The sequence below is a fragment of the Doryrhamphus excisus genome, chromosome 20, assembly GCF_030265055.1.
Source record: "Doryrhamphus excisus isolate RoL2022-K1 chromosome 20, RoL_Dexc_1.0, whole genome shotgun sequence".
Classification (NCBI taxonomy): Eukaryota; Metazoa; Chordata; class Actinopteri; order Syngnathiformes; family Syngnathidae; genus Doryrhamphus; species Doryrhamphus excisus.
In genome coordinates this window covers 2,987,741-3,003,198 of record NC_080485.1, presented here as the reverse complement: position 1 = coordinate 3,003,198, position 15,458 = coordinate 2,987,741, and the positions used below count along the sequence as shown (strand labels likewise).

The 15,458-nt window shown below is 37.7% G+C and overlaps 1 protein-coding gene across 1 annotated transcript in view; it reads right to left on the bottom strand.

Moving 5' to 3' along the window:
- eys (eyes shut homolog) overlaps window positions 1–15,458 on the bottom strand; it is a 272,564-nt gene that overhangs the window by 242,670 nt on the left and 14,436 nt on the right. The window contains exons 3-4 of the mRNA XM_058058308.1: window positions 8,965–9,081; window positions 2,197–2,390 (exon numbers count right to left, since the gene is read on the bottom strand). Of these exons, the coding sequence (XP_057914291.1) occupies window positions 2,197–2,390; window positions 8,965–9,081 (311 nt within the window). The remainder of the gene's footprint in view (window positions 1–2,196; window positions 2,391–8,964; window positions 9,082–15,458) is intronic.

Genomic DNA, 15,458 nt, shown 5'->3' with positions numbered 1-15,458 from the left:
AATCTCAAAATTTGACCTCAAACCTCAAAAGTTGCACAATTTTGAAACCAACAAACATTTCCTGAATATGACATTTCTTCACAGCAAGAAGACCTTGTGAACTTTTGTTCACCTCCGAAACGAGTACATTTTGTCATTATCCATAGAAAGAAAATGCTCATTTTGTATTCACTCTTCCCGCTCTGTGATTGGCCAGTCACACACCGCGACCGCCTCTCTCTGGATGAACTCTACAGGCGGCCATTATTGCATGTTAGTATCAATCACCAACTTCACAAAGATCATTAAAATAATACAAGTTTTAAGTCTCACAGATCACTTACTCACATACACAGCATACATATAGCGGAATAATAATAAATATAGAAACCTCTGATCAATCCATGTCAATTTCAGACTTCAGACCCCCCCCCCCCCATTTTCAGTTCCACTTTTGGTTGTGACATCCCATACTCGATCGCTGAAACAAGCTTTTATTACAGGTTTTAATCATCTAACACAGGCACAATAATCCATCCATCTATTTTCTACCGCTCATCCTCACGAGGGTCGCAAGCATGCTGGAGCCTATCCCAGCTGTCTTCGGGCAAGAGGCCAATCATAGGGCACATATAGTCAAACAACCATTCACACTCACATCCATACCTATGGACAATTTGGAGTGGCCAATTAGCCGAGCATGTTTTTGGAATGTGGGAGGAAACCGGAGTACCCGGAGAAAACCCGCGCATGCACGGGGAGAACATGCAAACTCCACACAGAGACAATAATCCACAATAATCCCGAACACAAAATACTGTTGCGGTCGTAACTTGCGCCAAACTTAAAGTCAACTCTGAAGCCTCAATGTTTCTTCTTATCTGCCAGAAAAGCATGATTGCCAGAAAGCATTTACAGCACTTTTTGACTCGCGGGCCGCATTAATTTAACAAAATTGACCGGGGGGGATTATGTAGTATTTTACACGTAACAGTCCATTTTTACACCTATATTTTTACACATATTTTACATGTAAAAGTGTCATGCAATCTGCTATATGTGCACTTTGAAATCATTTATTTGATGTAAAGTGTGTTATAAATGTATTATTATTATTATTATTATTGTTATTTTTATTAGAATTATTATTATTATTAGTTATAGTAATGTTATTATATTATTATTATTATTATTTTGTTAATAATAATAATATTACTACCATTATTATATTAATATTAACAACAATATTAATATAATAGTAGTATTATTATCATTATTGACAACAACATTATTATTATTATTATTTGTATTACTATTATTGTGCTTGTGCTCCTTTTTCCAGTATTTTGTAATATTACTACCATTATTATATTAATATTATTAACAAAAATATTAATATAATAGTAGTATTATTATCATTATTGACAACATTATTATTATTATTATTATGATAATTATTATTATTATTATTATTATTATTATTATTATTATTATTATTATGATTGTGCTTGTGCTCCTTTTTCCAGGAGCATTTTGTAAACAACAGACCACATCAAATAACGAAATTGATAAAGCAGCTACCTCAACCATCAAAAAGTTGGCCCAAGCCACGATGCCAGGTTGTATGTTGAGTTTAAATGAAATACTTTGGAAAAAACAGGCCATACCGGGCCATATTGAAACACTTGGCGGGCCGCATGTGGCCCCCGGGCCGTAGTTTGCCCACCCCTGATTTACAGCAACAAAGAGGCATGAGTCATAGTTAATGTCTTAAATTGCATATTTTCTGTTATTATATAAACTATACTGGGTAATATAGCGTGTAAGGGTGCCTATAGGAGTGCTGTTTCAATATTTAACATACATCTCAAATAATTTGCCATTTTCTATTGCCATTTCCAGTTAAAAATGTCAAGTATATCTTCTACTATTTTCTATCCTACTCAGCATGAGAAGCTTGACAGCCTTTTCAAACTGTTGGAAGACAATTTAAAAAATCCAATGAAAGGTGAAATATCTTTTGGGTCATTTAATCAAATTGCCAAATGAAAAACACTCTTTCCCAAAGCTCATCTTCAGGAGGAAATATTAATTGCTGCATCTGCCTTTAGAGTGAAGCCATTTGATCCTATTTCATGCGACTACATTAATTTTGGCTTGTCATTCTATGTTTATGTCCCTCTGAGAGAAAACAAATAAGGAAAATGAAGTACTCACATGCTGTCCTGCACTGCAAATTTGCTCTTCATGACATGCATTTGACATGCAATCAAAGGCAGCTCTGGCGTCGCAGTAGAGGCCCACAAAGCTTTCAGGACAATGACAGACCGGACCTTTGGGAGTCTCCTCACATATGCCCCCGTTTCTGCATGGATTTTGATCACAAGTGGATGTTCTCTCACAAGGCGAGTCTGCAATGAAAAGCGGAATACAACCTTGACTACCTTTGTGTAACACCTTTTTGTCACACTTAAAAAAGCATTTCAATGGTACCGTTTAGAAATTGGTAGAACATTCTTGGGAAAAAGGGTTGCAGTATTTGTCAGAAGCATGACTCATTCCCATACTTTGAAGGGATTATGTCTTGCAGCTGGCATCGGAACGCCTCGGCGACCCGGTGGTCGGAGACCATCAGTCGTCCCTTGCTACATCACGGTTCGAACATTTTTCTTTCGCTCTATCCCAGTTTTTCAAAAATGTATTAAATACTAAATGATTAGTGTTTGGTTGACAATTTTTACTTAAACAATATTGAAAGAAAAGTATTATTCTGTTCACTATAGGCATCAGTAATCCTATATTGATGAGACTTTTCTTTACATTGCATTGCCTTAACTTGAAGCCAGTCCCACATGACAGTGAAAAAAAGTTCTCTTATTCCGTGTGGATGTAATTCGTTTTTGGCTCTTTACTCTGTCCATCTTTTCAGTTTCAAATCTATTCTTAAGTTTGGAAGTTTCGAAAAGTTAGCTCAGTAGCGGTAAACAAAGCTAGTATTACTGTCAGCGTGTATGTCTTTATATGGCAGATTAATGGAATTAAGTAAAGGCAAAGGTCATAGTGAGAATGGATGATAGGCTGATGTCGATTTTTTATTTAATGCCATGCAATTGACCTACATTACGTTTGCGATACTACAACAAGGAACTTTCTTCATGCCAAAAGTGAGTTATGTCTTATTGCTTATGCTGAATACCATGGATATTAACCAAGGTACCACTATATATGTGGTATGTACACAAACACACATACCTTAAATCCTGGTACAGTAAACCTCGGATATATCGGACTCGGATATATCGGAAATTCGCTCACAATGGACGGATAAAAAAGAACCAATTTTTCTGTAATGCATTTCCAATAAAAATTCATTGCATATATCGGATTTTTTATAACGGATTTCGCCTATTTCGGACAAAATCTCCAGTCCTGTTCCAATGCATTTCCATTAAATTTCCCTATATCGGATGGCCGCATCGTGGCGCTCCGATTCGCCGAATCGTGACAGGCCGCTATACGACGTCATTTGCAGTGTTTGCAGCGTTGCCTGCGCGTCCAGGTACATTGGAAACATAGTCAAGGAAGTGCCTTTTTATAACGGATAAAATCCGATTTACGCATATACCGGATATAAATCCGATATATGCGTAAAACGGACATTTTCCGGTATACGCATATAACGGATTTCGCTTATATCGGACAAAACCAGTGGGAACAATTGAATCCGATATATCCGAGGTTTACTGTACATAAACCGTTACTTTTTTCTTAAACATTGACCCTAACAATTCTAATCTCATCTCCTTTACTTCAGAACTACTGTATTACCGATTAAATACTGTGCCGCACGCGAGTCACTGAGGTAATGATAGCACTTTTTAGAACAGGGACCAATCACGAGTGAGTTATCAGTGCACTCACAAGTTTATCAACCCACTGCAAATCACAGGAGAACATTATATATCACAGTATACCAATATAATAGTCCGATTCACGTTGTCATCTTATGCCGGTGAATATTGTCATTCATCCAGTTCAGCAGGGGTGCTCATTAAGTCGATCGCGATCTACCGGTCGATCGCGGAGGTGGTACTGGTCGATCGGGGCGTGACATTAAAAAAATATCATCCCAGCATCAATGCCGTCACTTGATTGATATACAGGGCAGCCATTCAGATGACAACTGAATGTTGCCCTTCGGGCGACCAATCAAATCAAACAACGTCTCTAAGTGCAGCAGAACTTACGATGTCAGCCTATCATCCATCCCCGTTACTTGATTGACATACAGGACAACCAGTCAGATGACAACTGAATTTTGACCTTTAGGTCACCGCTCATGCGTAAACAACGATGCAAAGTGCTAAGCTAGTCGGCGAATTGCGTCAGATTTTAAAGCCCTCGCTAAAGTTTATGGTCACTAAAATGAGTGAAAGAGCTGGACCAAGTAAAAAGGCAAAAACATATCACTTCCATACGGAATGGGAGGTGGACTTTTTTTTCACAATGTCTTTTTCGAAGTGCGTTTGCCTCATATGCCATTCTACCATCGCAGTACCAAAGAAGGGAAATGTGGAGTAATGTGGAGGTAATTACAAAAAATGTTAATAGTTAATTATGTGTGTTTTGCAATATTGGCTCATTTGGTTATGTAAGGTACATCAACATACATTGTACGTACAAATAATCCTCAATACATTTGAAAATAAATAGATGTTTTGCATTTTTGTAGTGGGTAGATCATTTTGACTCGGTCATTTTAAAAGTAGCTCGCATGCTGAAAAAGTGTGAGCACCCCTGCAGTTCAGTGTAGTCTGTAGATGTAGCCATCCAGTCGATCAGAGTCTGTATAAGACAGCTCTAGTCTGAGAGCCTGGTGTAAGATCCAATCTGTTTTCCTCTGAAGATAATTGACATCAACATTTCAACCAGGAAAAAGCCGAAATAATCAAACAAAATTGTGTGGAAATATAATGAACCGTGTAAGCCAAGGTATAATGTGGTATGTGGAAAATGTTTAGCTGATAAAAATAAAAATAAATGCAGTACTCTGGATGCGGTGTATGTTTGTTAATCTGGGAGTGCCATGCGGTGAAGTCAGGTCAACAAATGAGCATTTGGGTCAGCATCAACATGGGACGTGCTTTGTTTGCTGTGTGACGGCACCGCAATGCAGGCGGGAGCTGCTACCGTCTTCACTGTTTTTTATATTTTATTTGATGACACTGTCATGTTTAATTTAGCCATTTAAATCATGTATTGGTAAATACAATACATACAGTACTAGCCCAGTACGAGTTGAGTTGCACGTCTTTGATGATATTGTCAGGTCAAAGTCATCAAAATTGTAACTTGAGTCATATTTGTATCCAGTCCACACCAAGTCCACACCTCTGGTATACAGTAACAATGTACAATATATTCATGACTACTGAACATAACACAATATCAGTCAATGTTATTATTGTGTCATTGATGTGAATATATATTTTTCTTCGCTTTGATGTGCGTCATGTTTTGATCAGCGCAGTTGCCAGAAAGTGTCCTCAGGCATGACGTCACAGTCAAGATGGCAGCAGTTCTGAAAAAAACTCTGGGGGGCGTTTGATAATCACAACTTCATTTCACTTGTATTTTATAGTTGTTTACTGGCGGATTACAGCAGTATGACAAAAATGTTTATGAAGTGAATATGGTTATTGGTTTTTGCAAACAATTGTCATAAGCACATTAAGTAAACAAATATAGTTCCTCACCTTGTAAAAAGGCCCTCATTAGTGCAGAGATTAACAATGGTGATTCAACATGAGTAAAGGAACAACAATTTATCTGTATGTACAACAATTAAACTGGTTAACAAGGGTGATGACTGCATATTTACGACTAATTATATTTCCAAAATGCGATATTGTTGCCAACAAAATGAGAAAGAGATAAAAACAATTAACACCTCGTGGCAAATTGAAATGGACCAATAAAGATGTTAATACTCCGCAATGGATACCCCAGAGGTAGAGTGGAGGACAGTCAAAACAAAAGGAAATCTCATTTGAAACGTCCCACGAGCTCAGCTCATTATTCTGTGCGCATAGACTTTGGCCTACGAGGGCAGCCAGCTATGGAGCAGCCACCAGCTTCTTCTTGATTAATGAGGAAACTGCAGCAGAGAGGAGGAGGAGGGAAAACTCCATGAGAACTCCCAAGAAGCTGAAGGTACAGAAGGAAAGCACAGCGATGGAAAAGCACCCCGAGGAGGAGATTTCTGGGGAAAGCAGCGGCAATTAAAGGTAACATTTTTTGGAATGGTTCCCATCATCCCCAATTCTTATGTGAGACACGAACACATGTGTCTTTCTATTTTCTGTGCATTCTAAAGATATAAAAACAGTTAAAAAAGATGCTGCCAAGAATGCATGTAACGGGAACCACTTTTTCGCCCAAGAAGCCTTCTGGGCTTGAAAATTGCAATAAGGAATATTATAAACCATTGGAAAAGTCTTAAAAGGAAAAATGGAATTTAGAATTTAGATATTTGTTAGTATTAATCAGTATTGAAAGACTAGTCCCAATTCAGTATCATTTGTTGGTTTGAGGTTTATGCATGTGATAAAATGTGTATTCTTTCATTTTGATTGGCACAGAGGTATATGTACAGTGAAGAAAATAAGTATTTGAACACCCTGCTATTTTGCTATTTCTCCCACTTAGAAATCATGGAGGGGTCTGAAATTTTCATCGTAGGTGCATGTCCACTGTGAGAGAGATAAACTAAAAAGAAAAATCCAGAAATCACAATGCATGATTTTTTAACAATTTATTTGTGTGATACAGCTGCAAATAAGTATTTGAACACCTGTGTATCATCTAGAATTCTGACCCTGAAAGACCTGTTAGTCTGCCCATTAGAAGTCCACCTGCACTCCATGTATCATCCTGAATCAGATGCACCTGTTTGAGGTCGTTAGCTGCATAAAGACACCTGTCCACCCCATACAATCAGTAAGACTTTAACTTGTAACATGGCGAAGACCAAAGAGCTGTCCAAAGACACCAGAGACAAAATTGTACACCTCCACAAGGCTGGAAAGGGCTACGGAGCAATTACCAAGCAGCTTGGTGAAAAAAGGTCCACTGTTGGAGCTATCATTAGAAAATGGAAGAAGCTAAACATGACGGTCAATCTCAATCGGAGTGGAGCCCCATGCAAGATATCACCTCGTGGGGTCTCAATGATTCTAAGAAAGGTGAGGAATCAGCCCAGAACTACACGACAGGACTTGGTCAATGACCTGAAAAGAGCTGGGACCACCGTTTCCAAGGTTACTGTAGGTAATACACTAAGACGTCATGATGTGAAATCATGCATGGCACGAAAGGTTCCCCTGCTTAAACCAGCACATGTCAAGGCCCGTCTTAAGTTTGCATATGACCATTTGGATGATACAGAGGAGTCATGGGAGAAAGTTTTATGGTCAGATGAGACCAAAATAGAACTTTTTGGTCATAATTCCAATAAGCGTGTTTGGAGGAAGAAGAATGAAGAGTACAATCCGAAGAACACCATCCCTACTGTGAAGCATGGGGGTGGTAGCATCATGCTTTGGGGGTGTTTTTCTGCACATGGGACAGGACGAGTGCACTGCATTAAAGAGAGGATGACTGGGGCCGTGTATTGTGAGATTTTGGGGAACAACCTCCTTCCCTCTGTCAGAGCATTGAAGATGGGTCGTGGCTGGGTCTTCCAACACGACAACGACCCGAAGCACACAGCCAGGAAAACCAAGGAGTGGCTCCGTAAGAAGCATATCAAGGTTCTAGCATGGCCCAGCCAGTCTCCAGACCTGAACCCAATCGAAAATCTTTGGAGGGAGCTCAAACTCCGTGTTTCTCAGCGACAGCCCAGAAACCTGACTGATCTAGAGAAGATCTGTGTGGAGGAGTGGGCCAAGATCCCTCCTGCAGTGTGTGCAAACCTGGTGAAAAACTACAGGAAACGTTTGACCTCTGTAATAGCAAACAAAGGCTACTGTACCAAATATTAACATTCATTTTCTCAGGTGTTCAAATACTTATTTGCAGCTGTATCACACAAATAAATTGTTAAAAAATCATGCATTGTGATTTCTGGATTTTTCTTTTTAGTTTATCTCTCTCACAGTGGACATGCACCTACGATGAAAATTTCAGACCCCTCCATGATTTCTAAGTGGGAGAAATAGCAAAATAGCAGGGTGTTCAAATACTTATTTTCTTCACTGTATTTGGGTCTAATAATAGTAGCAGTTAAAATGCTCACATCACCATGAGGGAGAAGAATTATAGGATTCATTCAAGGAATTCAGCAAGGGACATTAATGACGATCATAAATAATTCATAGTTAAAGTAAATTTTTATTACTTGAATTGCCATCTTTTAGCTGGAAGACACAAGAAAGTGATAAAAAGTTGTGATGGACATATTAATAAAACATCGGTACTCAAATGTTTACAGTGCCCAATTTCAATAGCATGGGGAAACATATTAGTTTATTTGGAATTTTAAAAAATCAGTTGGCAAAATTTTAATCATGAAAGGCAGCACTTTTTTTTTCATTGTGAAATCCTGCATGAGTTCAATCATAACAGCATTAATCAATGTGGCAAAAAACTTACAGCTGTATCAAACTTCTGATTTAATACCATCAGCGGGAACAATAATATAAATGACATTTAATTAGTAGCTGTAAACCTGTGTTTTATAAACTGCGACATGCTCTTCATGTTTTTTACAGTCGTATAACAGTCATCCATAATGAATTATTTGATTTAAAATGGCTGCCGCAATGATTATGATCACAAATAAAAAATAAAGTGTGATCAAGTTGAAAGCCTACAAGGAAATGTTGATCTTTGATCGAAAAAAAAAAAGTTTTTAACTTTGACCTTTTCCACAGAGAGATGCCCCCAAGGTGAATGACATGGTTGAACATTTGCTAAACTGCCTACCTGAGAATTCGGCACCACAGAAGCATTTGAAGGAGGTAGATGACACTTGAACACACGTCCCGTTGGTGCACATTCTCTTGCAGTTTTCCTTTCCAATGACTTCAGAGCAGTTTGTTCCTAACACAAAGAAAGCTGGATAAGTGAACAGAAAACCAACTGAGGTAATATCATGGGCTTGTGAATTATGCACATAAAATGACTATTTATGCTATTTATGTCGATTTTGTAAATTTTATACTGGTAATTTGAATAAAAAAAAAATCTGCACTATAGATAATGCTGCAGCAAGACAAACACATATCGCTAACAGAGAGATTAAGACAGGGGTGTCAAACTCATTTCGCATCGTGGGCCACATACGGCCTAGGGAGATGTCAAGTGGGCCGGACCATTAAAATTATACCATACTCTGCTATAAATAACCAAAATATCATGTCTTTCCTTTGTTTTGGTGTAAAGAAGCACAAGAACATTAGGAAAATATTGAAATTCAATGAACTATCCTTTTACAAAACATTTCATGAAACACCTCATATTTCCTTAGACAAATGTGCAATTTACTTTTATCATTCACAAATATGCATTGCAACTGATCCCACTGATTGTACAAAGGCACAAAACTTTAATTGGTACTGAAAAATATAGTAATGCACTTTAAGATTAAATGAGACTTTTAAAGAAAGGGATTTTTAAACCACTTACACATACGCATATAAAATCTAAATGTAATCCCTGCGTGCACCTTACAAACTAAGGAGAGTGATTTTAAATGTGGAATGAAGAAAGTGTTCGCCTGTCCTGTAAATCTGTAAACTTCATACATGAAACATACATACACATACAATATATACTGAAAATTTATGGAGTTGTATGAACTGATGTTGTTTTGAAGCTGCTGACTAACATTAAAGTGCACATTTTTTAAATCACCACAGTAAGGATTCATCTTCACAGAGCTGTATTCTTTCAATGCAAACAGTAAGCCGTCATATTTTTCGCTGTGATGAGTCTCGTAGTGGCGTCGAATATTATATTCCTTCAATACCGAAACTTGTTGCAAACACACCAAGCACAAAGGTTTTCCGTGCATCTCTGTAAATAAATAGGACGTGGTCCATTTTTCTTTGAAAATTCTACACTCCTTATCTACTTTTCTCCGTTTGGATAACGACATTTTGGCTAATGAGGGTGTAGCGGAGCGGTAGAGACCAAGGTATTAACAACGTCGTAACAAGCAGCAGATGGCGCATTGATACCGTCTGCTGTTTTCAGTCTGTCTCAGTGATGCGGCTTGTCTTCTACTCTGATGGAAAGAGTGCGCCCCTTAGCGGATAATCCATGAATTGCAGCAAATTAAAAATATTAATTCCATGTCTTTTATGCATTTTTTCCACTTTCAAATTATCCTGCGGGCCTGATCGAACCTCCTTGGTTCCGGCCCGCGGGCCGTATGTTTGACACCCCTGGATTAAGAAATAGAAATCCTTTTAATGTAAGTGTTTGAATATTAATTCTTTTGGCTTTGACTTTGAAAGCTGATGTGATAAGGGCTCAATCCTGACTAACCAATGTGTATAATAAATACATCATCACTGCAAGGAAGGCTTGCATTAAATCTTTAGTAAGATATACTCCTGATCAAAAAAAATAATTTACATTTCGCAAAGGACGAAGTCACACATTATTTTGTGAGTAATCAATTCATTGCAACAACCATTAAACTGAAATAGGCTGTTCATCAGTTAATCAGAAGTTTGTAAGACCATAGCAACCCCCAAACCCCCCTAAAATAGATAGAAGACAGTTCAGGAAAGGACCCAGTAATGAGTGAGCTGCACCATTGTTGTTATTCACCTCACAAATCGATTGACCATGCTTGATGTCAGTGCTTCCAAGGTGCTTGTGGGAATGTTCCCCCACATGGTGAAGAAGACTCAAAGTGGGCTGGCATAAACCGAATCTTAACTGAAAATGGCTGGAGCTTAAATCTGTACATTGTTTTTAAATCTGAAACTTGGGGTGCCCAAGACGAGACTTAAGACCAGGGGAGACCGAGCCTTTTCTGTGGTTGGCCCCAAGCTATGGAACTCTCCCCCCTCTCAAGTAAAAAAGGCCCCTAACATTGAAAGCTTTAAGTCTCGTCTTAAAAGCCACTTTTATTCTCTGGCTTTTAACTCAGAGTGAGTCATATGGTCCTGTGTCTTTTAGTTCTTTCTTTTATTTTAATTGTTTTTTTTTATACTTTTATTGCTTTGCTTCTTGTTTTTAATATTTTAATATCTATTTTACTATTTTATTTCTTAAATGATCTTTTAGTTTTGGATTAAATTCAATTTGTATCTTTATTTATTGTATTTTATTTTTACTTTTTAATTTACTAGTCTATGCAGCACTTTGGAAACTGTTTATAAAATGTGCTATATAAATAAAGTGGATTGGATTGGAAATTGACATGCATTGATCAGAAGTTGCGATACGTATTGTTTATTAGTGATTAGTGAAATGAACATGAACATGGCAAAAAGGGAAATAATCTGTCAGCCTTGTTGACTGTATTTTTCCCAAAAGCACCACATTAAGTACTGCAAGCAGTTTTCCAACTGACTTTATATCACCACCAAGCAAGAAGACGGAGAAAAAAAAAGCCTCAGTCAGTGACTGATGCACGATCCTGCCTGCTGTCTTGTAAAAACACAGTGTATTATATGAAACGCGTTGAAGATTGCAAGGTGCATACTGCAACGCATTGAGAGGGGTGTAATATTTTATCACGTTTATATCAGCCACACATGCAGAATGCTTGATGCCGCCCTCGTTTCATACTCGTATCAGGAAAAAAAATTATTATCCGTAATGGATAATCTGGATACTCATTTGTAATGAGTTTGTAGCGAGTATCCATTGTTCCATTGAAGGAAAAAGCACCCCAGATCATGATCGGATCCCCTCCACTGCGTTGTGTGGAAAACATCACTGATGGGATCCCCTTGCCATGTCAGTCACATTGGAAAACACCAGGAATGGTTACAAGGTTACATTTTCTTCTCATCAAAGAATGAAACTTTCTTCCATTTTTCAATGTCCCATGTTTTGTGCTCATGCAAATTCCAAAGGAATTTTGTTGAAGGATAGCCAATTACGTTCTGCGGCTCAAGTACTGCAACATTCGATTGGTTCTACCACAACTCAAAAGTTTAAAATGACTAAAATTACTTAAAAAATACTTAAAGTTACTTCATCCAACCTCAGCAGCAATGGCATGCTACCAGCAACCTAGCGTATGCAGCTCAACACACCGGGTTCAAAGAGAGAAAGCTTTTTTTTTTGCCTTTGCTATAAAGAGATCGTGACAGTGTCAACACCCAACAGAAAATTACACAGAATTTTCAATTTTGTCTAGATTTTGGCTTTTAAAGGATGTGGTTTTTCAAAATATTTTTTGTCTCACTCCCATTTCTTTTTATTGCATTTTGAAGCTCAAATTAGAACCTCCTTAAGATCTAACAATGCAAACATTTTAATTTGTTTAATTTTTCAACGGGCTGCACGGCGGAGAGTGGTTGGCTGGCCACCACTCCAGGGTGTACCCCGCCTCTCGTCCGAAGACAGCTGGGATAGGCTCCAGCACCCCCTGTGACCCTTGTGAGGATAAGAGGTAGAAAATGAATGAATGAATGAATGAATAATTTTACTATAACTTGTCTTAAAATTTTGATCAGGAGTGTTACTGTTACTGTCAGAATGATGTGGGAGGAACCATCATGACCCTGAGAACTTGGGAGTTTCAGAGTATGGCTCAAGGGAAATTCAGGTTTGCCTTCCGTATGCAGTGCTGTGGACCTTGAACCTGTGACCCGAACCTGTGACCCTCAGTTCTAAAAGTGCTCATGGATGTTGCTGTTATTCTAAGTAATACTCGAGTCACATAAGACTTACCAAACATATTCTATGTGGAAAGAATATGAGGTCTGTCAGAAAAGTTCCAGAACTGGAGTCACAAAAGATATACAGTATTTGAAATCCAATCTATAAACTGCAAGTTTTCCCCTTTGAGGTAGTCCCCATAGAGTTGAATGCACTTCTCTGCCACACCTTCATGCACTCCTGGAAGAATTCTTCAGGCATCCTCTTCAGCTTTGTCGTCATAGCCATCTTGATGTCGTCCACAATTTCAAAAAGGGTCCCCTTGATGACATCCTTGAGCCTGGTCCCTCCGGCAGACTAAAGTTCTTCTCTGCCAGCAACTGTGGGATGCTGATCACATTGTTGTTGTGATGCAGCCATGAGTTGTCCTGTCACAACGCTCACCTCTTCTTTTGCACCAAAACAAAAGATCTTTTTGTCGAGATGCGGTCAATAGCCTGGCCCTCTGACAAACTCTTGAAGTAGATGATGCCCTTCACGTCAAAGAATGTGGTCAACATCAACATCATTCCCGTGTCACGAGCCTAGTAGATTTGGATTTGGCAGCTTTGACTTTGACTTTGACCACATTTTTTTTTACAACTAATTAAAAACAAAAGAGAGTGAAAATGCACAAAAAAAGTGGGCTAATAAATTGACACACAAAGACTGCAGATTTCAGAAAATAACAGATGAAATCTCTACACTCTACAAGAAGCAATGAAGTCTGTAAAATTAAATAATTAAAAATAAAAAATCACAAAATTTTTAACTATAATGATGAAAATGGTAATATTATTGATGATTATAATGTTGGTAATAATGATAAAGATTATAACAACAATGATAATAATGATAATAATAATAATAATAATAATAATAATAATAATAATAATAATAATAATAATAATAATAATAATAATAATAATAATAATAATAATAATAATATTACAATGAAAATAATAACAGGGGAAACAAGACTGTGGCATGAACATGATTATATCTTGCAAAAAGGGGTAGGCATTTATAAGCTTTTGCTTCAGCCTACTCCTTTTGGGCTTGGGATCAGATAGTTGAATACAAATGTAAATAATGGAAAGTTATATTTTGATTGATGTAAGAAATGCACTGTAATGATTCACATATTTGCCCAAATAAAGGGAAAAAAAAAAAAAAAACATCAACAGTCCTACAACTTTTCTGGCACATCTGATAGAAATAGTGCAAATTATATATATTTTATTTGATATAATATATAATATATAACTCTGCACTTAACCCAATAGATGCTATATATCAGATTCTGCAATGTGACATTTAAGGGGACCTAGTATGCTTTTCTACTTTTCTGACCTACAAATGTTGTTACAATGTTGTATTCTTGTGTAAAAGCATCATATAATGAGGTTTGCACATTTGGAAGTGAGCCCTGTAAGAAGTTTTGGATAGCTCTGTACGCTCGGTTTTATTGAGTTTTTTTTTTCGAACACAGAGTTCTACTAACTTCCTTATATGGGCTGCAGATTGCCTGCACTCGTAAACGTGGACTTATGTATCCGGAAGTCCTCTTGAGTGTCACCAATCACAGTGGAGTGGGCGTAACTAGAGGAGGGCTGGGGGTGGACTAAATTAAAACAGACAGTTTGGGTAGAAAGCACCAAGTCTAAGCAAACACTGCAGAAAAGCGAGCAGAATCTGGAAGAACTGTATGCCACTCTATAGGAGTCCATGACTCAATGCAAAAGATAGCCAAGGAAGCATAATACAGGAGGTCCCCTTTAAGATAACAGCAACAATACGAGCATAACTGTGAGCGACAGTGCTAATGTTACAGTCATATTTTAACAGCCACATCATGCACAATAAGTCATGGCACTCCCCTGTAAGACCAAGCTCCGAACCTGGGGAGACAGAGCCTTCTCCATCGCTGCCCCCACCCTCTGGAACTCTTTGCCCCAATCACTCCGTGCTTGCCCTGACCTTCCCACCTTCAAAAAACAACTCAAAACCCACCTCTTTAAATCTGTTTTTAATGTTTAACTTTTTATACCTGACTGCTGTGCCCCGCCCCGCTTTTACTCATGTTTTAACTGTACTCATGTTTTTACTCATGTATTAACCAATGAATGTTGTATTTTGGTGTGTCTTTTATTCTGTTAACTTGTTTTTTTCAACTTCATTCTTTTGTAAAGTGTCTTTGAGTATCTTGAAAAGCGCTATACAAATAAAATGTATTATTATTATTATTATTATTATTATTAAGTCCATTGTAATTTTTATTTTATTTTAAAATGTGGAGCAAACCATGTTTTCTTTTCTTTTGCCATCCATCTATCCTTTTTCTATGCCACTTATCCTCGTTGGGATCATGGGGGTAATCGCAGGGAACAATTCGAGATACAAAAGAGGAGAAATATGATCTCAGGGAAGAACTAAATTTGAAATATATATTTGAAATATGCTAGGACTACGTTAAAAAGCCATAGCATTTCAGTATGTGGAATCAAACTATGGAATGGATTGAGTAAGGAAATCAAACAATGCACAACGATGAGCCAATGCAAGAAACAATACAAGCAGTTGATGTTTGC